Source organism: Podarcis liolepis (assembly GCF_965112155.1).
Source record: "Podarcis liolepis genome assembly, chromosome: 15".
NCBI classification, from domain to species: domain Eukaryota; kingdom Metazoa; phylum Chordata; class Lepidosauria; order Squamata; family Lacertidae; genus Podarcis; species Podarcis liolepis.
Genome location: NC_139566.1, coordinates 5,987,338 through 6,011,797, shown reverse-complemented (window position 1 = coordinate 6,011,797; position 24,460 = coordinate 5,987,338). Strand labels below are relative to the sequence as shown.

At 44.7% G+C, this 24,460-nt stretch overlaps 1 protein-coding gene across 2 annotated transcripts; it reads left to right on the top strand.

The window, feature by feature from the left end:
* Positions 1–765: 765 nt before the first annotated feature.
* Positions 766–21,751, top strand: LOC310694246 (natural killer cell receptor 2B4-like). 2 transcript variants are annotated; one of them, XM_083477298.1, is made up of 9 exons: positions 771–931; positions 1,510–1,852; positions 2,534–2,571; positions 4,872–5,216; positions 5,778–6,077; positions 8,691–8,822; positions 9,600–9,691; positions 16,517–16,614; positions 18,145–21,751. In XM_083477298.1, exons 4-8 carry the CDS (start codon positions 5,093–5,095, stop codon positions 16,607–16,609), a joined length of 741 nt encoding a protein of 246 aa, XP_083333424.1. In that variant the 5' UTR covers positions 771–931; positions 1,510–1,852; positions 2,534–2,571; positions 4,872–5,092; the 3' UTR covers positions 16,610–16,614; positions 18,145–21,751. The 2 variants fall into 2 exon arrangements, with proteins under 2 accessions (XP_083333423.1, XP_083333424.1); XM_083477297.1 differs by lacking the exon at positions 2,534–2,571 and having other exon boundaries at positions 766–931.
* The last annotated feature ends 2,709 nt before the right edge of the window (positions 21,752–24,460 follow it).

The window sequence follows — 24,460 nt, the reverse complement described above, 5'->3', positions numbered from 1 at the left end:
GGCTCCCTCGGCCAATAAAGCGAGTTGAGCACCGCAACCCCAGAGTCAGCTATGACTGGACCTAATGGTCAGGGGTCCCTTTACCTTTAAGAGGCCTGAGTGCAAACTGATAGCTGAAGGATGCTTCATGAAGCCTCATTTGAATGCCTGCCTGCTCCTCCCTCCTTAATCTTTTGCAACATGTAAACAGAGATGGCTACACCTGCAGGCAAATTTCTCCCACCCACCAGCTGTCCTTTGCTTGATGCTGGAGTACCTGGAAACCTGCACACCTGTTTCTCATCTTTCAGTTGCCCAGATGAATAGCATTAGCACCCTATTGTAGGTTTCTGAATTTTTAAAATATAGCTACCTTGAGTGCAGAGATAGATTCTAAGGCTGTGCACCAGATTCAGCTGGGGAACCAGATTGGATGGCTCTAAAAGTGGATTAGACAAATCTAAGAAAACTGTTTGTAACAACAACAACAACAACAACAACAATTTATTATTTATACCCCGCCCATCTGTCTGGGTTTCCCCAGCCGCTCCGGGCGGCTCCCAACAGAATATTAAAAGCACAATAAAACAGCAAACATTAAAAACTTCCCTAAACAGGGCTGCCTTCAGATGTCTACTAAAAGTCAGATCGTTGTTTATTTCCTTGAAATCTGATGGGAGGGTGTTCCATAGGGCGGAATCTTTTGCAGTCATGCAAGTATGGGACAAATGAAGACAGCCAAGAACGCCCTGCTACACTTTCTCCTCTCTGCCTGCTTTTCATCATTTTGCAAAGGCGGCTCTCTCTCCCAGAGGACTGACTATGTGCCTCTTAGACAGCATTGATGGAAGGAGCATCATACTCCATCTTCAGCCTTGAGATAAATTGAAGTCCAAAACTCTGCCTGGGGATCCAGTAGCCCACCTTTACACCTGGAGAGAGCAGCGCTTGAGTGGGGAGGAAGGGAAAGCCCTCTGCACATGCCCAGGGGCACTTTTCACAGAGTTCTTAATGATGGTGATCAGCTGGAATCTTGAAGCTTCTGATCGGCAAGTCCTAGGCTCTGTGGTTTAACCCACAGCGTCACCTGTGTCCCCTTAATGGTGGTGATCAGCTGGAATTTTGAACCTTTACATCAGCCCTGGAAAGTTAAAGGAAGTTTTGAAAGTAGAGCCAGAGAAAGAAGGCAGGAGCCTGGTCAGCTTAAGGCAGGGATGGGAAACTGAGCCTGAGGACCACATGCACCCGGTGGTGGGTGAGAAGAGAGGCAAAACAGGCTGGAGAATGAATGTGAATTTGGCCTTTGCAAACGAGGGAGTTTCTCTACACACAAAGCAGGTCTGGGAATGGGTGTGACATGCAGAGAGGCTCATGGGGTCTGAGGGGAATGTATTTTTCTCTATCTCTGGTGAAGACAGAGGGCAGGAACTCCAAGAGACTTGAAGGGAGATACCTCTCATTTTGGAACTAGAGCTAGACTGTTGGGGTCTCTCCCGGGGCTTACAATTCTATTATTCTGTGCATTGGCAGAATCTGCTAAGAAGGAGCTAAGACCAGCTGGAGGTCGAAAAAAAGGGGGATGGCTGCCAGCTCGTAACCACACCTCTCCTCCCCATAAACGCCCCCACCTTCCTCTTTTCGGCACACACAGAAAATGAGCTTCTCAATTTTTCTCCTCCTAAAAATGCTCAACCTCTCATCACTTCACACAGCTTTCAGACCCATCCTCTGAATGGATTTACGATGAACGACCAATGTCTGTGTGTCTTGAAGAGGAGTCCTCCACGCAGCAGGCAAAAGGGGGCTGCGAATGGCTGCAAACGAAGCCTGGAGCTCTTTCTTCTGACTCTGTCTTTGCTTTCTTCTCCCTCTGGTAAGTCCTCCAAAGGCTTGAGAAGGTGATATGCGCGTGTTTTTGCAGGAAAAGACGTTTTTGTAGAAGGCCTCTCTGTCTGCTGAAGCGGCCTCACAAGCCCTTCATGGTTCTGTTATTTGGTAACATCTAAAACGCAAACAGCAGAGGGGATGCAGCCGGGAGACTCCCTGTGCTGTAATGGATGGATGCAGAGGCCGCCGACTATAAAATCGTTTGAAACAGTACTGCTTCCTTCTCAAGCAAGTGCATTTTAGGGTTGGAAAACAGAGTGAGATGCCGCAGTTTTCTTCCTCTCAAAATGGAGGGATTCTTCTTTGCAGGAAATTTCATTTCAGCTTTAGCTGGGGAAAGCTGGTCCCGCAAGCGATCTTTCAAAGACTCCTGGGTTTATTCTTGAAGGCAAATATCAGGCTGATTTGTGTTTAAAAAGGCAGTTAGCAATGATGCTTCTGCAGTCTGACAAAGCACCTTTCAGAATTGAATAATGCTATCCAGTGGGTCTCCTCTTGCGCTTGAACTAAAAGCTGCAGTTAGTGTATTTGGCATCAGACAGGTGTCCTTAATTAAAACCTCTCCATCCAGGCAACCTTACCCAGACATACAGAATTTGGCATGTGTTTTAATCGAGGGCGGGGCTCCCAGAAACCTTTTTATTTTTTTATCTTTTTTTATCCACAGAAACGTACAAAGAGCATAACTTAAAAGCTTGAGTAAAGGTCAGTTCCTGAAATTAATAGGCAAGCAGAAATCACAAAAGATATTGTGCAATATTATGATTTAATGTTAATGTGTTTTAATCCTTGTCAGTCACCCTGGGACCTTAGAGCGAAGGGTGGGCAATATATTGCAATCAAGTAATTAATTAAACTATAATGAGTTTAATCAATTAAAGTCGCAGACTAAGATGGTGACATTACATCTCTCACTCTCCTATTCGTATAAATTACAGAATCAAACTATTCTGATCCAAAACATACCCTCTGTTTAGCCCTCCCAGCAAATTTCAATTTATTGATCAACCTTTCAACTGAAGCTGTCTCCTCAACCTTTTAATATACCAATATTCTGGTGTAGCTCCTTCTAAGTCCTCCAAAAACAGGTAGTTCTTCACTTTGCCTTCCCTTAAAAGATGACCGATCAACACTTTACTTCTCACCTTCTTATTGCTTTTTGAGAAACTGATTAACAAAGCTAAATGACAATCCATTTCTATATCTTGATTGGTTATATTCTCAATTTCATGAAATACTACACTCCCGCAATCTTTTTCAAACTGTTGTTAGCTTGTCTTTGTTGGGTTTTTTGCTAATATTTTTTATTAGTTTTCAATTACAATCCAGTAATAGCCTCAATAAAATGCAATACAAATTTATAATACAATTATTAATACCAATTATTCAAATACCAAATTATATAATTTAGATAAGGTGCCCCCCCACGTGCTAGAATTGATGACTTGATTATTTGCTTTATTTCTCCGTTCCAAAATCTTATTAATTTCCATTACATTCCAATCATAATAATAATCCCTTATAGAACAACTGCAGTATTAATAACTTCTACTCGTGTTGACACATTAAATGATTTATAAAATTACAAGTGAGGAACGCAAACTATATCCTCCTCCTTCCTGTATGTGGCAATTATTCTGTCCTCGGTGTTTCTTCGTTTCCTCATAAGATGTTTTTCTGTCTTTCCCCGGGTTGTTGCTGTTATCCATCATGCCTTAGGTGAAGCTGATATCCCATTGTTGTTCCAGAAAATTCTCCATTTCTCCATCCCGTGCTTCGTTATTTTGCAACTTTCTCAGGCTGGGTAGAAGAGAGGTCTGTTGAACTGCAGGTGACTCAATAATGAACAGTTACAGATAGGTAGCCGTGTTGGTCTGCCATAGTCAAAATAAAAAAATTCCTTCCAGTAGCACCTTAAAGACCAAGAACTAACTTAGTTGGTCTTTAAGGTGCTACTGGAAGGAATTTTTTTATTTTTTCAATAATGAACCTTATCAGTTCCTTGGCAAGTTCACAGACTCCTTTCATCCTTCCGTCCAACTGAAGACAAATGAGCTGCCAATTAAATTTAATTCCAAGTCCTCTTAGCATTATTCAGTTCATTCCATAAACAATAAAGGATGGGGAAGAGTCAGCTCTAGTTTTTCATCGTAATTCTTTTGCAAAATAGAGTTTCCCTCCCTTTTTCCTTTTTTTTACACACGCAGTTCCGTTTAATGTTACATTCCATATCTATAATCCAATTTCTTCCATCCTCACTGGTACAAATATAATTTGAACTAACATTCAGAGGAGGGTTGCAGAATCATAAATGTAGAGCAGAAAATTTTATATAAAGAAACCATAGGCTCCCTTCCCCTACACACGTCTTTTGCACCGAATGAAGTCTTCTCTCAAGTTCAAACCTTAAAGACCTTGCGGTTGGTTTTGTTCCACAGTTTTTGATCTCATCTTTTCTAGCACGTGTCTGTACTTTAGTCCAAATTAAGCAGTAATTAACAGGAGTACCTCTGCTTCTTAATGGTGGCATAGGAGGGTTTTCGGCAAACAAAGTGCTTTTGTACACCTCGCCTCCCTGCCTCCCACAATCCATTCCGGAATGAGAGCCAGGTACCGAGATAAACTGCAAGGGAAGCCCGTTCCTCCCTGTCCCTGGGGAAAACTTGCAAGGATAATTACCCTCAATCATCCTTGTTTTTCCTTAACCAGCAATCTCCCGCTGTTGTGGGGTCTTCCTCTATTAAGGCAGAGTGGAACCGGAAGCCCCAGCTTGCATTTGTTTTAATTATATCTTGACTTTTAAAAATACCTGTTTTTAACTTTGTTATTTTTTAAAGGGTTTTTCTATTTAAAATTAAGTGGTTTATACATTTTGTTAGGTAAAAATAACGAATAAATCCACACATTCGGCAAAGCTTTAAATCGGTGATTCTGAGAGACATTGTCCCTTTCTTTGACTTTGACCCTTTTCCTTCCTTCTTTTCCAACTCCTTGAACTTTTTAAGGTACTGCAAGTATCAGAGTACAGAATCCCCACAAGGAGAAGTTGAACGGGATCCTGGAAGGCTGTGTGTTGCTCCCTGTAAGTATCCCCCCTGAGAAAAAACTGAGGACGATCGAGTGGGGTTTCCAGTGGAAAAATGGTTCAGGAATTCAGCTGGCTGAATTGAAGGATGGAGAACTGGAGAGGCTCGATCCAGGGGACAGGTTTGGGCCAAGATTGGAGATGGCCAATGAGACCACCATGAGGATCAAAGACTTGGAAATGGATGACAGTGGCATATATTCCATTAGAGTGAAGTTTAGTTCGACACAGTATAAAGATTACACTTTCCATCTCTCTGTGTATGGTAAGTAGTTCTTTATTCACCTGTGTCTATTTATTGTGGAATAGAACCTGGAAAAAGAGCCTGCCTTTTTCTCCTTCAGCAGTGATGTCGGTGACAGCCATGGAGGACACACATTATTTTTATTTATTTATTCATTCATTCATTCATTCATTCATTCATTCCCCACCCATCTGACTGGGTTTCCCCAGCCACTCTGAGCGGCTCCAAACAGAATATTAAAACCACGATGCAAGATCAAACATTAAATCTTCCCTTGACTTCAGATGTCTTCTAAAAGTCAGATAGTTGTTTATTTCCTTGACAACTGATGGGAGGGCGTTCCATAGTGCGGGCACCACTACTGAGAAGGCCCTCTGCCAGGTTCCCTGTAACCTCACTTCTCACAGGGAGGGAACTGCTAGAAGGCCCTCGGAGCTGGACCTCAGTGCCTGGGCTGAATAATGGGGGTGGAGATGTTCCTTCAGGTATATTGGGCCGAGGCCATTTAGGGCTTTAAAGGTCAGCACCAACACTTTGAATTGTGCTGGGAAACCTATGAGCTTTTCATATGTTTTTCCACAGAACCAGTCCCAGAACCAAAAATCCTCTCCCAAGTTGTCTCCAAGAGCCCAGATGGCTGCAATGTGACCCTGCAGTGTCAGGTGCCTGGAAAGGGGGAATTCAACATCTCCTGGAAAGGAGGGGATGCCTTCAGGGACTTAGAAGATGGTTCAAAGTCATATAACCTCTCTGGCAATGGCAACAGTCTCCACTTGTTCTGGAAGCTCAACTCCTCAGAGCCCAACATCACCTGCATGGTCACCAATCCAGCAGATCAGAAAAGCATCTCCTCCAACTTGCTGCACATCTGCCAAACTGAAGGTGAGCAACTCTCTATTTTATTTAGAAAACTGCAGAAACCACTTACCGTATTTTTCGCTCTATAAAACGCACCAGACCACAAGAAGCACCTAGTTTTTGGAGGAGGAAAACAAGAAAAAAAATATTCTGAATCTCAGAAGCCAGAACAGCAAGAGGGATCGCTGCGCAGTGAAAGCAGCAATCCCTCTTGCTGTTCTGGCTTCTGGGATAGCTGCGCAGCCTGCATTCGCTCCATAAGACGCACACACATTTCCCCTTACTTTTTAGGAGGGGGAAAATGAGTCTTATAGAGCAAAAAATACGGTAATTTTAAAAATCATTAATTTAATCTTTAAAAGCGCATAAAACACAGTGAAAGCTGAACAGTTATTTGTCCTCCTCGCCTTCCTCATTATGCATTAGCTGGGTAGTTGATTGGGGTGCTGAACACCCAACACTTCCCTTCCATTTTAATTTCAAAATGAGCCTTATCATGGGGTCAATGAAATGGAAAGATTTATATTTTTTCAAATGGAAATCTAGACAGATTCATGAGCCAGTGCAAACTTAGGAATCGGTCCTCATAACTAGCCGAGGATGGCTGGGGACGATTGCACGATTCCTGCCAAAAGCAAACGGGTGGAATTCAGGGTGTTGTCTTATCCATTTCTTTTCTCTCTCTCTCTTTTTATGCTAGTGGTTTACAAAGGAATCTAGAATATTCATTAAAACATACTTTTAAAAGCAGCCCTCAAAAGCACGTTACATAAACTTTTGAGATAGAAATGAAATCAGTACAGTAGCACTTTGAATCTCAAACGCCTTGGCTCCTGAACCAATCGACTCCCGAACGATCAAACCCCGGAAGTGAGTGTTCCTGTTTTCAAACGATTTTTGGAACCTGAACATCTGATGGTACTTCCACAGCTTTCAATTGGCTGCAGGAGCTTCCTGCAGCCAATCAGAAGCCGCACTTTGGTTTCCGAAATTTTTGGAAGTCGAACGGACTTCCAAAATGGATTCTGTTCAACTTCCAAGGTACGACTGTAGTTTGAAAATAATCGTTCTTACTAAAATCGCATGTTAGAAAGTGCATGCTCTGGTGATTTAAAATTATCTGGCAACTTTAACAAAGAACTCCAGCACTATCCAGCCTTTTCTTTCTTTCTTTCTTTCTTTCTTTCTTTCTTTCTTTCTTTCTTTCTTTCTTTCTTTCTTTTTTACCTTACTTTCTTTTTACCTTACAACATTTCCCCACCCAAAATAATGGACAGGTGGTTCAGTATCTCTCTGTTTAAGCCTTGGACATTTTTTAACAGAGAAACTTGTGGGAAAAGACTCCCGTCTCCAGCTGCCTTTTATCATCCGAAAACTGCAGCTTTCACAAGCTTCAAAAGCTATAATAGATGCCGTAAACACAGACCTCTTTGTCTGCGCCATAATTTATGTGGCTCTTATCATCCAAATAACGGCATTATATTTTAAAGCACATTTATAACAGTGGTTATCTGAAAGTCTCCCTAGATACGTATATATTAAACCCAGAGATAGTGTAGTCCAACAAGCCTGCCGTGGGACAGATTCTCCCATAAAGTCCAAAACATTCCACTTCTTTTCCACTTCACAGACCCAGCTGTGTTTTCATCTCCACGTTGGAGATGAAACGTTGGAGATACACGTTGGAACTAACCTTTATTTGAGCTTGCTTTCTCAGAGCAGCAAGAAGGTCATTCATTGGCAGCCATCAAGCCAACATCTGACATGAGAAAATATCTGGGGATTATGACATGTAGGTTTTCTTTCCGTGGAAAACAGCAGCTTTGGCAATGAATGGAGCTCTCTAACAATGAAAGGATTTCACAGCCATTCAAGCACTCTCAGCATAGCTTATAAACTACATAATAATAGTGAGAATAATAATAATTTACCTCTAAGTACATATAATAATGAGAAAGCAGCAAGGAAAAAAATAGGAACCTAGTGAAGCGATCAGGAATAGGAGATGGATAACTGCAGATAACCACTGGGTGAAACTTTTTTACCCCGCAATATTATTTTTATTCCTCTATATCTGTTTTAAAAACTGCAGGTTTTCACAGTAGACCTGCTAACGTCTTAATGATCTGTTTGCAATTTGTTTGTAAATATTCAATAAACCACTTCCATTCCTTAATTTAAAAAAAGGTTGTCTTGATTTCTAATTCTTCTAGTAAGTTTTGCCATTTCTGCATATCCCATTATTTTCTGTAACCATTCTTTTCTCATCGGAACTTCTTCTATCCATTTTGGGGCAAATATCTTCCTGTGGCTGTAGCTGTGTACATAAATAAGTTTCTATATTGCTGAGGTAGCTCTGATCCCATCAGATAAGTGGAGGCTTTCAAGAAGCTGTTTGCGCACAGCTCTAGCCGAGACCCTTGTCCATGCCATAGCTGTCAACTTTTCCCTTTTCTTGCAAGGAATCCTATTCAGAATAAGGGAATTTCCCTTAAAGAAAGGAAAATGTTGACAGCTATGGTCCACGCAACCCACTAATGAGCTGTGGGTTCTGCCTTCAGAGCTCGTATTGCCCAACATTTTAGAGGTCTTCCAATATCTGGCACGAAAAAACTATTATTTATCCAATCTTTACAGGTGGCAATCAACCCGGACTGCATTGGAGCTGGAGCTGGACTTTTCTCATCATTTTATTCGTAATTTTGCTCCTCTTGGCTGGATTTGGGCTAAAGACCTGGAAGAAAAGAAGGAAGATGCCACCCAACAGAGGTAGGAAGCTTTTCGTAAGAGCAGAAGGAAAGTCTTGAGGGAACCGACCGAAGAATCTGTTGGGATGACCATCCTGCCCCCCACAGCTGATCTCTGTGAAACTTGAGTCCCTTTCAGTGGGGGTTTAGGGTTCCTATACATAGTTCTGTACCCTTAAGTAAAGGGACCCCTGACCATTAGGTCCAGTCATGGCCAACTCTGGGATTGCGGCGATCATCTCGCTTTATTGGCCGAGGGAGCCAGCGTACAGCTTCCAGGTCATGTGACCAGCATGACTAAGCCACTTTGGGCGAACCAGAGCAGTGCACGGAAACGCAGTGTGTGTAATTAGCATATGTAATGAGACATATTTAGCATATTTGGCATATGTAATGAGACGTTACATCACATATGCTAAAGCTATTTTTGGACAGCTGCATACTATCCCTTGCTTTTTCTTATAGGACTAATTGCAGTTGTTAACAGTCGTCAACAGGTTTACTATACCCATTGGGTCAATCGCCCATCTCCTACTACCCTCCTGAGAAAAACCCCACCCCACCCTCCCACTATATACCAGGGTCTGGTGACTTCTGCTTCAGTGCATCTGAAGAAGTGTGGATGCACACGAAAGCTTATACCCAGAACAAACTTGGTTGGTCCCTAAGGTGCTACTGGATTTTTTAAAAAATAAAAAAATTATTTCGACTGTGTCAAACCAACACGGCTACCTACCTGAATCTGCTAGGCAGGTGTGGGTGACCCAATAGAGTAAATGTCTTATGTTTCCCTCTGCAGCTACCTCCATGATGCCAAGGGAGGAGCCACTTCCTGAGCTTCAGTATTCAGAGGTTGCAAAGAGAAGCCCCCCAGAAGGCGATGATGACCAGGTGAGAACTTCTTGCAGAACAGAATGGCGGGGATGATGGAAATTGCGGTGGTGATGGAGATGATCATGGCAATCCCAGTGGTGGTGGTGATATGGCCTAGTTCGTAAGACCCCCTTTAAGCCCTTACCACCTTCACTATTGGAAGGGAAATATTTACACTCAACATCTATGTGTCTGCTCTGCATTAAAACGCTTGAGCATGTATTACTGTACTGTTCATATTATAGGGCGTTCACACCTTATATAAAGCACCCATTTTAATTAATGTTTGGGGCAGATCTGGGCTGGATCTAGACACATCAAAAAAAACATTTCAGGAAAATGTGTTGCAAACCTCGTATGGGGAAATCACGTTGCCTAAAGATGGAACTCTACAGCGCCACCTGGTGTCAGTGTTATAATGGATTTAAAAACCTTTTTTTTTATCAATGTAGCTGAGTCCCTGGTAACTATACATATACATAGCTATATATCTATATATCGATATTGAGATATATAGATATATACCTATCTATTTTTAATTTAAATTTTCTGTTTCACACTTTAGAATATTCATTCAAACAACCTTAAAATGTCAGTGACTTCCCCTCTTCTTTTTCCATGGTTCATTTTGCATATCATAAATCCCTTCATATTTTACATAAGCTTTTTATTAAAAATAATATTTTATTAGGTTTTATCCATTAAAAAGTTTAGAAAAATACAAAAAAGAAAAAAATACAAAATTACAAAATACAGAAAAACAGACATTAAACACAAAAAAGAAAAGAAAAAAGCACATATAAAAAGACAAAAATTCCTTCTTTCTTAATTTCTCCTCTTTGATTACCTTATTTTCCTGACTCCCTCACGTCTCCCATTTTTGTATCCCTTTTAAAAGTTAGTTCAGCAAATTCATGTCCTGTTAGTCTATTTATTAATCCAATCTTACAATTTACCTTGTTGCTAAAACCCCTGCAATTCATTTCAATGTCCTCAACATTCAAAAATTTTACAATATTTCTGCAAATACATTTTAAATTTCCTCCAATCTTCTTCCACCAACTCTTCTCCCTGATCTCGGATTCTGCCAGTCATCTCCGCCATCTCCATATAGTCTATTAGTTGCATTTGCCATTCTTCCAAGGTGGGTAGGTCTTGTGTCTTCCAATGCTTTGCGATGAGAATTCTTGCTGCTGCTGTAGCATACATGAAAAAAGTTCTATCCTTCTTTAACACCGATTGGCCAACTATGCCCAGGAGGACATATTTTACATAAGCTAAACCACTCAGTATTTCATTATTACATCCATCAAAACTTGTTTACACTGTTGGATTTATCTTAATGCTACCAACATTCTCAAGTGCACACAATTTCCCCCCATATATTCAATAAACGTTTTCCAATCTTCTTTAAACGTGTGTTCTTCTTGTTCTGTTATACTATGCATTAGTTCCGCAAGGTGCGCATGTTCCATCAGTTTACGTTGCCATTCTTCTTTAGTTGGGACCTCGCTCATTTTCCATCTGGGGACTAACGAAACACGGGCCGCAGTGGTGGCATACATAAATAATCTTTTTTGACACCCGGGAAAGTCCTAGTCCCTGGTAACTTTTACAGTTCTCCCTCATTTCACCAGGCTCCACTAGTGAAGTCACAATTGAAGTGGCAAAATTATGTACGTTTAAATATCCTTACCAAATATGCTCGTGCTCAGCAAGCCATTCTGCACTCTGCACTCCCCCCCTGCCCCAGCTGAGTCCTCCCCCACAAGCAGTTCATCAGCTCTCTTATTATTTATACCTCGCCCATCTGGCTGAGTTTCCCCAGCCACTCTAGGGTGGCTTGCAAAGATAGCAGCAGCAAATGCAAAGCAGAAATAGATGGCAAATGTCATTTCTGCTGTGTGGGTGTTCTGGCTTCTGCTCCTCTTTCAAGAGGTCCAGAGATCTGAACCAGAGCCCTTTGCCTTACACCCCTGCCTCCCCATCCCTTTTCAACCTGCTCTGTAGGAGAGATGCTTGTTTTAATACCCCTGTTCTGAGGTTGAAGGTGGTAAAGGTAAAGGGACCCCTGACCATTAGGTCCAGTTGTGACCGACTCTGGGGTTGCGGCGCTCATCTCGCTTTATTGGCCAAGGGGGCCGGCGTACAGCTTCCAGGTCATGTGGCCAGCATGACTAAGCTGCTTCTGGCGAACCAGAGCAATGCACGGAAACACTGTTTACCTTCCCACCTGAGTGGTACCTATTTATCTACTTGCACTTTGACGTGCTTTCGAACTGCTAGGTTGGCAGGAGCAGGGACCGAGCAACGGGAGCTCACCCCATCACGGGGATTCGAACTGCCGACCTTCTGATCGGCAAGTCCTAGGCTCTGTGGTTTAACCCACAGCACACCCACGTCCCAGGCGTTGCAGGTGGTAGCTGAGGATGAAGCTGTCTCAGTACTGAAAACCTACTCGTTCTCTAGCTCTCTGCACCTACAGTCTGTCCACATGAACGCAGGTTGGCAAACGAAAATACGATTTTCTTTCCCCATTTTCTTGAATCACAGAACAGGAATCAGCTGGCTCTTTCAGTCTGTTCTTGTTCTACAGTTGCTTAGAATAAATGTTTCTGTTTATAGTTGTTGTCTTTTCTCTCTTCCTTCGTTTGTAATTTGCGTGTTTGTTTCTCTTTTGGAAGTGAGGGCTGCCTCGAAAACAATGCTATTCAGAGGAAGTTTCAACAAATTTACTGTATTGCATAAAACAAATAACCGCAGCACTTGCCCACCTCCTAAAATGTTGTTCAGAGCTCAGAGGAAACCCACAGGAAATCCAGTCTCTTGGAATAAAAGACTGCTTCCTTCTTGAGGAAACACGTTAACCCAAGCATCTATAATCCCTCATTCACAGATGCTGAGAGTATCCTGTCAACTTAGGTTAACTTTTGCATGTCGAGGTCCCCAGGTCACCCCAAATAACTCACACATCACACAGAATTTTTGTTTAAGGTTTTTGGCATAAATTTGGCCACAACTTTATTAAAATACAAAAAATGTGAGTGGTTGCTTAGGCATTGGTTGCGACTATTTGCCCCCACCATGGGGGACAGACTGACATTCCGCACGATGCGAAAGTCAGAATAGGGGAATACACTTGGGGGTAGCCCTCAGCCTTCCCCAAATGCAGCCAGGGGCTCTTGCGTGTCCCTAGCCCCTTGACAGGGTTCGGACAAAAGCAAGAATGAGCCCCTGTAGTCCTTTAACGGAATCCCTTGCAGCAGCAGCATTAGAGGGGCAGGCACAGCCAATCCATGCCCCTCAACCAACCAAACCATAAACCAATGCCTAACCGCAAGTTGTGGCGATTTGCTACACAGTAGGCAAAAACCAAATGGCCCCCAGCCAATCAGCCAGATGGACAAAATTCCTACCAGGCCCCTGCCCCAAGAGCAGACGACCCCATGACAGGCATAGCAAGGTCAAAGTGAACAACCCTAAATATAGGGAGGGGGAGACGGGCAATCCGATGCATAGAGCGAAAAGAGGAAGCTCTACGCCTCATGCAGGGAATTTTAACATTTCTGGCTGTCAGTCATCAAGTGGCAAAATTAACTTCCTCCCAACAACAAGGGAAGCCCAATCACAACAGTGGCCAAAGATCAATTAGCCCGCCTCACAACTTTGGAGTGTCCTGTCGGCCCCCACCGCGACACGTGCGCTCCATGAAGGAGAACACGCTTTCTTAAAATATAGGTGGAGGCAAACATGGGGCCCAATCTTAGTACACATTTCTCCTAATAAATGCTTCTCAGGGTATGTATTTGTTGTATATAATCTAGAATCCTGCTAAGCAGCCTATAACTTTTCAGGTTTCTCTAAGCCTTAAAGGTAAAGGGACCCCTGACCATTAGGTCCAGTCGTGACCGACTCTGGGGTTGGGGCGCTCATCTCGCTTTATTGGCCGAGGGAGCCAGCATACAGCTTCCGGGTCATGTGGCCAGCATGACTACGCCGTTTACCTTCCCGCCGGAGCGGTACCTATTTATCTACTTGCACTTGGACGTGCTTTCAAACTGCTAGGTTGGCAGGAGCAGGGACCGAGCAACGGGAGCTCACCCTGTCGTGGGGATTCGAACTGCCGACCTTCTGATTGGCAAGCCCTAGGCTCTGTGGTTTAACCCACAGTGCCACCCACGTCCCCCTCCAAGCCTTAGGCAACACATAATTTATAAGCTATTTTTTCAGCTAATGCTAAACTGCACATCTATTAAACAAAAGTGAAAGTTGCAAATCCTGCAAGGCTTTCCATTTAGGGGGCATTGAGGTTGTAGCAGATGTTTGGTGCTTCTGCAAAAGAAACAGGGGAAATATATTCGTTGTTGTGAAAATAAAGTAACGAGGAAGTAACGAGATAACAGCTGGTTATTTCTAAGTCGGTAAATTCCACCTTATGGAACACACTTTGCTTATTTATGATGCAAATCGATAGACAGATGGGAAACATTCAACTTCCTCTAGGCAACCATGTTTGTGCAGGGAAAGTGATATTTGCACAGTGCCCTAATAGCCCTAAAGATATGTTGGAAATGACCCCTTAGCAGCTGCTAGATATAAATCCATTGTTAGGCATACACAGAGCAGCACTCACTGGGTTGCATCACACCTTTTAATTTCAGTGGGTCTACTTTGAGTAGAACCAACATTGGATACAACCCATTTTTTAAGTTATGTACAATGAACACTAGGATGAGAAAACATCTGGGTAGATGACTGGTAGGGTGAGTCTTGAAGATGTTGCAGGCATCCCAGTCTCCAAACAGGTGGTGGAGATTTCAGGGGTTCGGTTTCCTTGCAAATGAAGGTGAATGGAGACTATGCAGTCTTTGGGATGCATGATTTTATTTACACATACAGTGGTACCTTGGGTTACATATGCTTCAGGTTACATACGCTTCAGGTTACAGACTCCACTAACCCAGAAATATTACCTCTGGTTAAGAACTTGGCTTCAGGATGAGAACAGAAATCGTGCTCTGGCGGAGCGGCAGCAGCAGGAGGCCCTATTGGCTAAAGTGGTGCTTCAGGTTAAGAACAGTTCCAGGTTAAGAACAGACCTCCAGAACAAATTAAGTTCTTAACCCGAGGTACCACTGTATATGCAACCTGAGGGTATTAGGGGAGAGGTGGTACTTCTGGTGGGGGATACGTCATACTTTATCCTGCACTCAGCTCTCACCTGTGGCTCCAGCTCCCAGCAGCCTGCCATGAGGGAGGGGGTCGGGTTCCCTGAAGCCTGACACCTGACCATTGGCCGTGCCAGCAGCTGAGGCTACTGGGAGTTGTAGCTCAGCAATGCCTGGGGGGGGACACTAGGACCCCATCCCTGATCCAGGCAGTGAAGCACGAATGGGGAACATCTGTGGGTGTCCAAATGCTACTGGGAGCTATCCAACAACATCTGGACGGCCACCAGTTCCCCATCCCTCCTTTATTCCTTAAACCTCTGGTCCCCCAGGTGTTGCAGCTCCTGTCACCCGAGACTAGCGGTCAGGGAGGATGAGAGGTCTCGTTCAACAACTTCTATAGGGGCACAGGTTGCCCAACCCCGATTCAACACTTTCCCCTGTTTGGTTCCTCAATATAAACCCCTTGCTCTCTCTCTCTGGAAGCTGCTATATGGGATCCTCATAACAGAGGGTCCTGGTTGCGCGCGGGACCCAAGAGCTCGCTTGATAGTGTTAAAATGGGGGGGAGGAGCAAGAAGCCCTGGCCATTCCCCTGGGATCACACGAGGCGATTTTAGCCAATAGCCAGTGGGTGGCATGATCCCTGGGGCTTGCAAGGAAGGGCACTTGTTTCGCACCCTCCCTAGTTTCGCCCACCCTCCCTAGTTTAGGTAGAGTCGCTTGGCCTCGCTTTGGTTTGGGTCACCTGTTCTGGAACAAGGGCTGGGTATGAATTTTTCCATTTGGCAGGTTGGCTTTAACCATTTGGTTTTTGCCTACCCCTTAGCAAATCATCACAACTTGTAAGGTGGCGGTTAGGCATTGGCTCAGTTGGATTGTGGGGAGGGGAGGTGCGGCCATCACCTGCCCCTCCAGGAACTGGGTATTCCATTAAAGGAATCTGGGGGTCCTGGATCTCGTCCGAAGTCCACTTGAGGGGCTAGGGCCATGCCAGCACCACAGGAACCCCGGGGTGAGCTTAGGTTGGTCCTCATCGACTTAGCTCCCTTGTTTGGTTTACCCCATTTGACGATTACCCTGAGAGGTGGAGTCAGTTATAGTGGGGAGTCAGTGCCTAAGCCAATACCGCTCACGTGATTGTATTTCAAGAAAGTTGTGGCCAAAAATTTTGCCCAAAAACTTAAACTAATATAAGTGTGTATTTATTTGGGGGGTGGGTCGTGGGGCCTCGAGACGCAACAGCAAGCCGGTTTTCTTCCTGTCCATCATCTGTTCATCCTTGCTTTTGTAGGCCTCTTTGCTTTTTGCACTCCACCTCGCCTAGAATTTTCTGCCTCTCCTTTCTTGGTTTAGAACATCTGAGATGACTACAGCCGTGTTTTCAGGGGACATACCTGAGTAGCAGAGCCTGCACGTTGCCTGAAAGAAGGTCCCAGGTCCACTCCTCAAAATCTCCCGCAAGATTTTGGGAAAGATGAGCAGCGTTTGCAAGATCCAAAGTCTTGTGTAGCCCCCACACCTCCGTTCTCAGTGGCTCCCAAAAGCCACCATAAATGATATAATCAGCAGCTCGGCTAATCTCAGCCATTCGCCGTGCATCAGCCAAGTGCAGGAGTTCAGATGGTTTTAGCGCGGGGTCTGTAAAGGATATCATTTTGTTTCCCTCTTTCAGGAACAGACTCGTCTCCAAGATACCCCAACGTCACTTTCAACAGTGTATGCGGAGCTCCAGGCACCCGCACGTCATTCTGAACAGGTCACGTGAGCAAGGTGAGGCTGCAATTCGGAACAGGGGGAATTCATGCTAACAGACCCTCTAAGTGTCCCTATTTTCCAGGGATGTCCATGATTTAGAGAAGCAGCCCTGGTTTCTGATTTGATCCCGGAATGCCCCGCTTTCCCTTAGGACATCTCTGTTTTCACTGGAGAAATGTTGGAGGGTATGGAGTTATCCGACCCCTGAGCCGTCTGAAAGCAATCCTATACAGTCGTACATTGGATCCTGAACACCTTGGTACTCGGACGTTTTGGCTCCCGAATGCCGCAAACCCGGATGTGAGTGTTCCAGTTTGCAAACGTTTTTTGGAACCCAAACGTCTGACGGGGCTTCTGCAGCTTCTGATTTTATGGGCTACAATAGACAACAACCCCGAAACCATACGTCTCTCAGCAAAACACACATTTTTCCAACCTTGATGAGCAAAGATGAAAATACTCCAAGCATCTTCAGTTTTGACTTTTAAGCTCGCTTTCACTTAACTGATCAGATATCACTCCCTGCCCCACCTTCCACTTCCTTTTAGCTCCTTCACATTTGTGAAAGAATGAATGAGTCGCTGTCAAATTCAAGAGTGAGATCTGCTCTTTGTCATATAAGAAAAGGACAGTCTCTCTGACCAAAGCCAGGGGAAAAAAAAGTGTGCTTTAAAAAGGGGACCAAACAGGTCACCAGGACAAAATGTTCTGTTGCTCTTGCACGAAGCCAAGAACAAACACTCCACAAAACAAATTACCGTGTGTGTGTGTGGTCAACCACAGCAGAACTGCAAACTGTGACAGCCAGCTGTTGTGCAAAATTCAATGCAAAGGGCACAGGCAACTTCCCAGACATTCTTTCTCAGAAAAGAAGTGCTACAAACCTGAGGGGTGCAAAGCGAGCTGCCTGCTTCCGAGATGATGGTCTCTCTTAAGGTGTTTTATCTGGGTCTTGACTTACACTGGGGTTGGGAAGGGTTGAACCAAGTGATGACCTCATAAAAGCGAAGGCAGAGGCAGCGACGGAACAGAGCCGCTCGGGTGCGCGGAGCGGCGCACACACCCTGCAGCCAGGGGAGCAGCGAGCCGCCAATGGTGGACATTCAGCGCACCGCGTGCCCATGACCCCCAAGCCTCCCCCAGCTGTCGAAACAAAGGGGGAAAGGAGGAATGCAGCTGGCAAAGGGTCACAGCTCCCCGTTCCCCCCCCCCCAGCTCGGGGTAGGCTTGGGAGCCACAGGCAGGCTGCGTGCCAAAAGTCCCCCCCCCCTCAGTGAAGCACCCGGGGCAGACCACCCCCACCACATACCCCTTCCTCTGCCCCTGGGCAGAGGAGCTTTAGAGGGAAAGGATATTGGCTGGGTGGGAGATGGGTGATTTCTAAGTTCAGACTGGCTTAGGAAAGAAGCTGGGGTTATTTCCACCAAGTCAGTCCAGTTCGGACTGGGAAAGGGAGTGGCAGTTTCTTGAAACTGGTGCCCCCTGCAATTAAAAAAAAAAACCCCATAGATTGTACATTTCTTTCTGTTTCCCTTTTCCCTGCAGGTCTGATGAAACGGGGAATTCCAAATTTTCAAGGCATCTTTCCATTAGCACGGAAGCCTGGGCTGCTGAAATCTCAGGAATCGCTGCTGTATACATTCCACTTCCTGCCAAATACATGAATGCAATTGGTTAAATAGCTTCCTTGCTTACTTTTCCCACCGTCTGTAGAATCCAGCCCCAATCAAAGCATCTCACTCTGTTTTAAATTTGGTCAGTTTGCAGTCTTGAATCAAATACGTATTTGCAGAAATTCAGAATTACTTGCTTATTTATTTTTAAAACAGCGCACTAGGTGTGCTGGGCCAAGAGGAAGTCTGTGCAAAGGCAATTTCTGGTCCCCACCGCAAGAAAAATGAACCATTACTGAATTGTCTGAAAGGCAGACATGCAGGCACCATATGGAGCTTATAAACCACTTAGAGTTCCATTTTGACATTATGCACACTCATTATGTTAGTACTGGAGATTTCAAGGGAAGATGCGGATATAAATTATATCTATCTAATTCCTATTCGCTTTTGAGAACAGGTCAATGCTTTGCTTTGCTTTTTTTAAAGTAACTTCCCTTTTCCGTTTCCCTTTTTTATTTTATTGCCAATACATTATCAGACCTTCTATCACAGCATATGATTTATAATTAGAAATGTACTTCGCTAAGAACGAAAGAGAATTGTTCCTACTTCCTCTGCCAGAGAGGGTCAGTCTAGGGGGAACAGTTTCTGCAACAGAAGTTCAATTCACAGAGGCATTTTACTGGGGGAGACGACGACAAAAACCAAGCGGATTTGCCCATGGTGACAGAGCCTCATGAATAGTCCCACACATTCTTGCGGTAGTTTTGCAGATCAAGGCATCACAAGGCGTTTCTGAGGTCCGGAAGTGCTGACAGCTTGGGGGCCTCTGAAGTTCCAGGGAAACTTTTACTCAGAAAAAGCCCTCAGTCACCTGGCAGCGATAAGATCAGCCCCAAACCCTCAAAGCCACCAAATTTCTAAAGAACTTCTGAAGAGCTCTGAGAATCAGGAGGAAAAATGGAAGCCTCTTTGATTGCAAGAGGAGGAAACTTTTGAGAAGAGCCCTGCTAATAGCTGCTTTACCTTCCGATTCTCTGTTTTTTGCAAAAAGAAAAAAAATAGATTTCTCTTCTTTCGAACAGCTATCGACTTAGGCCTTGTCAGGAGGTGTCACGGTTCGGTCTACGGGCGATCAAAGTCCCGGTTGAGGATGTTGGGACCGGGGCAAGATGGCAGGGTGGGAGCAGGAGCGAGAGTCCAGAAGCCAGGGGTCCAAGGGGCAGGAAGTCACAAAGTCAGGGGTCCAAGGGTCGAGAAGCAAGGAGTCACAAAGTCAAGGGTTTGAGGGTTGAGAAGCAAGGAGTCAAGAAGCCGAGGTCCGAGGATCAGGAAGCAAGAAGCCAAACGCAGCAAGGCAGAAAACGTGTTGCTGTGGCAAAGAGCCTCACCTGTGCAGCCGCGCCTTGCCTCTCCAGAACAAACTTAGGAAGGCCCCAATCCTGCGAAGCCCTACTGGTCACAGGGCCTGGCTCCTGCATGCACTCCTGACAAGGAGGACTGTGGACCATGAGGTTGCTTTTCCATGCTACTGTTTCTCCTCCTTTTCTCCATTTTTAATACACAGACATCGTAATGAGTGGCTTCTGCTGTAACCACGCCAAAGATTCACAGCTGGGTTAGGGGGAACCAAAGTTCACAGAACAGACAGACAGACAGACAGACAGACACAGTCGTACCTTGGTTGTCGAACACCCTGGAACTCGGATGGTTTGGCTCCCAAACGCTGCAACCCTGGAAGTGATTGTTCGGGTTTGCGGACGTTCTTTGGAACCCGAACGTCCGACATGGCTTCCAGCAGCCAATCAGAAGCCCCAATTTGGTTTTCAAGCGTTTTGGAAGTCGAACGGACTTCCGGAACAGATTCCGTTCGACTTTCAAGGTACGACTGTAGATAGGTAGGTAGGTAGGTAGATAGGTAGATGATGGATAGATATAGGGAAAGTAGCTGATTTAGGGGGCTGGGTGTGTTTAGTGGCACAGTATTCTACACGAAAGTTGGAGTTGGGGGCCTCTGAAATGGACTTGTTGGACACGAGGACGGGACCACTTCTGCAACATATTGTTCCATTTCTCACTTTTCTTTATGATTTGCTGTTGTTTTGGGCGTTACATGACCGTATTTTGTACTATAGTTTGTGTTCCCGTTTTTCAAAGCGACTGTGATGTATGTATTTATTCTTGCAAAGCTGCCTTAATGCCATTGGTCCACCTCTGTAAGTATCTGTAGATAGGGGGGGGCAAGGATTAACCCCTTCAAAGGAACAGGGGCAGATTTAGGTTGGATGAGGCCCTAAGTTACTGAAGGTAATGGGGCCCTTTATCTGTCCAGCTGTCCTTTGTCAACCACAAATTGTGGCTGTTTTTTGTGTTGAATATATGCTGCATGGTAATTTATGGACCTAATAGGTATCTAAAGCCATTTGCACATAACAAAATATGTATTTTATTAAAGTAATTGTTGAACTGAAATACAATTAAGGAGAAGTATATTAATAGTGAAATACAATTAAGAAGTATATTAACAGTGAAATAATTATTAAGCTCTAACTTAAAATGATGTAGGTTTTATTTTATTTGTTTTTTATCTTATATTTTAGAAATGGACATCCAGTTGTTTTTTTTCCTTTAAATTTTTTTGAGGGCCCTAAGCTATAGTTTGTTTATCTTATACATAAATCCGGCACTGCTAAGAAAGCAAATATGCATGTGGACATCAGGTTCACCATTGTCACCTTCTGACCGTAGTGGTTAAGAGTGGTGGACTCTTAATCTGGTGAACCGGGTTCGATTCCCCGCTCCTCCACATGCAGCTGCTGGGTGACCTTGGGCCAGTCACACTTCTCTGAAGTCTCTCAGCCCCACTCACCTCACAGAGTGTTTGTTGTGGGGGAGGAAGGGAAAGGGGAATGTTAGCCGCTTTGAGACTCCTGAAGGGGAGTGATAAAGCGGGATACCAAATCCAAACTCTTCTTCTACCTACATCCTCAAGCAAGGTTGTGCTATTGTGTTAATTTTGGAGGCGAGTTCAGGAGACAGTCTTCAGTCCAGCAGATACAGAGGCTGCCAAAGAGGGGAGGAGAGAGAAGCTTTTGGCTTCTGAGTCAAAATTACTGCCTTTTGCTGTGGGTCTCTCGAACCACATAAACGGGACAGGCGATATGTTGCCCTGCCCTCCAAATGTTAGGCTGCCAGTCCCATTATCCCTGGTGGTTGGTCAAACTGGCTCCTGAGTCTTAATGGGAGGAGTTGCTTTTATTGTTACCTGCTGCGATACTATCTCACCCTTCCTCCCAAAGGAGCCCAGGATGGCAGACAACAACATAGCAAAACAATGCATGTTTTATTCAAAATGAAAAGCGTATTTAAAGCATTGCAATCATTCAGTAACATCTGGACAGAATCACATTGACGACCCAAGCCATGCAAAATATAACCTACCTGAAACATGAGCCAAGTGTTTTGCTTTTTTTATTTATGTTCAAATGCAATGCTGTTGTACTTTGTATTGGTGAATAAACTCATTTGTTTAATTATCTGGTGCCTTCTGATCTGGAGGGGGGGGGGCCTCTGCCAAGCTGCACCTCATTCCAGGCCTGCGTGGTCCCCAGTTTACTGAAAGGGTAGATTTCATCCTGGAGGCGACTTGGGTGGGCAGAGATTAGACGCTAGAAGAGTTGCAATAGCAGCCTGCTAAAATAGCCTCCTTTCTCTTTGAAGTGCAACAGCAGTACATTTTGCCTCCAACGTTGGAGGCAGCTATCCGGTCATTAGGATATTTTATGGCATATGCCAGCTGAAGCAATCAGACAACCATCTAATGCAGTGATTGCCCTGCGGCTCTCTCCGGAAGGACTCAGGGGGCATCAAAGTTCAGTTGTTGGCTTTTGGGCAACAGTATCCCCCATATTAGGGACGCGGGTGGCGCTGTGGGTAAAACCTCAGCGCCTAGGTCTTGCCGATCGTATGGTCAGCGGTTCGAATCCCCGCGGCAGGGTGAGCTCCCGTCGTTCGGTCCCAGCTCCTGCCCACCTAGCAGTTCGAAAGCACTCTTAATTGCAAGTAGATAAATAGGTACCGCTTTATAGCGGGAAGCTAAACGGCGTTTCTGTGTGCTGTGCTGGTGCCGGCTTGCCAGAGCAGCTTCGTCACGCTGGCCACGTGACCCGGAAGTGTCTCCAGACAGCGCTGGCCCCCAGCCTCTTAAGTGAGATGGGCGCACAACCCTAGAGTCGGACATGACTGGCCCGTACGGGCAGGGGTACCTTTACCTTTACTTTATCCCCCAAATTAATTGAAATTATTGAAATTGAAATACTTTATTGTCACTTGTACAACTTGTATACAGTGAGATTACACGAGCACCCCCCACTCAGCTCTCTTAGTCTTAATTCCCCTCGTTTACTGATGCACACCCACCAAACCCGAAAGTCAGTTGCCCTGTTGTTATCTTTTCATTCAGCAGCCTAACAGCCCAGGATAGAAGCTATTCTTTACCCTGTTGGTGCGACTAATCATGCTTCTATATCTTCTGCCTGAGGGCAGGAGATCAAGAAAGTGCCGGCCAGGGTGTGAAGCATTCCTGAGAATTTTCCTCACTCTCCTGAGGCAACGTTATTCTGCTATTTCATCCAGCGGATTCACGGGACAGCCCATAATATCTTGTGCTGTATTCACCACCCTCTGTAGGCACTTCCTATCAGATGATGTCAAACCAGCGTATCGCACCGTGATGCAGTATGAAAGGACACTTTCTGTTAGCCAATAAAAGTGACCCGCCTAGTCTAGCATCCTGTTCTCACAGTGGCCAACCAGTTGCCCAAAGGGGAAAGCTTTAAGCAGGACCTGAGCACAAGAGCAGCTCTCCCCATCCTGTCCAGCAATTAGTATTCAGAAAGCATTACTGCCTCTGGCTGTGGAGACAGAGCTTAGCCATCCTGGCTGGTAGCCATTAATAGCCTTCTCCTACATGAAAATACTGCATCTCTCTTTGTGTTTGTCGCACAGTGGCGGCAGCCACACAACCTGTTGTGTACTGAAGTTCGCACCCTGGGCCAGCAGGGGGATACTGTAGATAGTTTTCACTCAGGTCCACATATGCAAATAAGGGATTGAAAGTGACATTCAGTGATTGGATAGTTACAGAAAGTGTTACAGTTGCATTGTAGTGGAGCTCTATATAAGCAGGCTGGCTGAACCCTTAGTTCAGTTCTGTTCTGGCCTGTGAATAAACAAGAGCTGTTTGAAGAATCGCTGTGTCGTCTGATATGTTCACCCACAACTTAACACAACCATTTTGGGCAGCAAAAAAAAATGCCACACTGCTGCTTGATTCTCCTTACGCAAATTGAACATGCCAAACCCACCTCTGAATTTTAAGAAGCTTAATTTTGCTGAATTCCTGCTGGCTCCCACCTTGACAGGAAGACCTGCCATTTCCACCCCCTGTGTTACTGCTGGAGGAATTCACTTTTTGTAAGAAATGCATAGCTGCTGCTTACACACGGTGTACTTTATGGGGGAGTGGCCCTGCTTTGCTGGGTCACATTTTCATGTTGTTATGAGAATTATCAGGGATAAGATATAAAATAAATGTTCATAAATGTACCAAACGCATACATAAATATATAAACCTCATGTCTGAAACAGTACAGGAAAACAGTCCTGAAACCATTTTGACTCTCCCAAATTGACCTCATGTTTCTCTGCAAGGAGGGAGGAAATGGGAAAGCCTCCCCATTGCATCTTTGCTCACAAATCCTGTCTTAAGGGCGTATCTGTGTGTGAGTAGGGTGAGCCTGTGACCTGAGTATTTACCATCACAATAGAATGGCCAGGATGCCCAGGTAAAAGCAATCAGTGACCATTATCAGGTATCCTAGCAGACAGGTTTTCTGTTGTAGACCGCCTCCTTCAGTGATGGATGTATGATGTATTAGGGGGTGGCCTTGAGCTACAGGGTGGCAATTTCAAAAGTCTATATAAGAGCTTGCACACCATTGTTCTGGGTTCCTCCTCCCTCCTACATGTGGTGACCCTTTTTGCAACAGATCAATAAAGATCAGGCTTACTAGCTGCTTTGCTTCTCAATATTCTCTGCTTGGCCTCTGTTATTTTCTCCTACCGATAGAGAACCTATGTAAGGACTCTATACTGGGTCTTGGGTACCCCATAAAGGGAAAAGGAGCAGTTTTTTCTTATAACAATGTGCACCATGAGCAAAACCTCTTCCTCTTTTCCCCATT